This window comes from Etheostoma spectabile, chromosome 21, assembly GCF_008692095.1.
Source record: "Etheostoma spectabile isolate EspeVRDwgs_2016 chromosome 21, UIUC_Espe_1.0, whole genome shotgun sequence".
In the NCBI taxonomy this organism is placed as follows: domain Eukaryota; kingdom Metazoa; phylum Chordata; class Actinopteri; order Perciformes; family Percidae; genus Etheostoma; species Etheostoma spectabile.
The window spans coordinates 22,022,413-22,023,338 of NC_045753.1; the positions used below are offsets into that span (position 1 = coordinate 22,022,413).

Genomic DNA, 926 nt, shown 5'->3' on the forward strand with positions numbered 1-926 from the left:
GGATACCCAGGGCTCGGTTTACACCTATCGCCACTTCAAGCCTGGTGTTTGCGTTGTTAAAACTCACTTTGCTGGAGCTGTTGTGTATGACCCTCATGGTTTTATGAGACTGTTCACAGATCAAGAGTTAAAACTTGCCTTGAGCAACATGATTCATGTTTTAAAAAATATATAATGTTTATTTGTCTTCTTGTGCATCCAGGTTTCTGAGCTGGTGAAGCTGCCTGCTCTGGCCAAACCTAGAGTTGTCCTGGCCATCACTGACCTGACTCTGCCGCTGGGGAGAAGAGTTGCTGCCAAGGCCATCTCTGCCTTGTAAACCCCCTCCCAGTGGGTGGAGTACAAAAAAAAACATAAATATTTTATTTTCTGTTATGGGTAGCTCTGAACCTGGGTGAATCATCCATTTAAAGGGATTCTTTGTTAGAAAATACCATGTTTATAACCATGTCTCTGTAAACATTGTTTGTTTTTTTTATTATAGTTTTCCACTAAAATGTGTAAATAAGTTTTAAAATAAAAAGAAAACATAATGAAGATCCTCTGGTTCTACTCGCCAGTGTTTCCATTATTGTGAGTTTAAGATCATATTATGGTTACATCAGATTTGGGAGTTACAATAACATGAGATCCAACCGCAGTGATTGCAAACCCTGGTGATGATGATCACATGCTAGCGAGGCTACCACATGACACTACATACAAGGTGGTGGTTTGTGCCACCCACTTAAGTGACAAAAGCTCATGGTCATCATCATCATCCTTCTTGCAACACTTCAAGGAAATCGGTCTGGCAGCGTGGCAGAAATAATGACACATAACCTTCTATTTCACTTTTAGTTGCACTTCTTTATTACAGTATTAGCTCCACTGGGAATTTAAGATGGACACACCCATGCTAAAGTTGATTTAAAAAGAGGAATAAA

General features: G+C 39.7%; 1 protein-coding gene across 2 annotated transcripts in view; it reads left to right on the top strand.

Moving 5' to 3' along the window:
* The window catches only part of med24 (mediator complex subunit 24), a 12,958-nt gene extending 12,622 nt beyond the window's left edge, over positions 1 to 336 (top strand). For both annotated transcript variants that reach the window (XM_032503260.1, XM_032503261.1), the window contains exon 26: positions 203 to 336. In XM_032503260.1, coding sequence (XP_032359151.1) covers positions 203 to 319 — 117 coding nt within the window. In that variant the 3' untranslated portion in view covers positions 320 to 336. The remainder of the gene's footprint in view (positions 1 to 202) is intronic.
* The last annotated feature ends 590 nt before the right edge of the window (positions 337 to 926 follow it).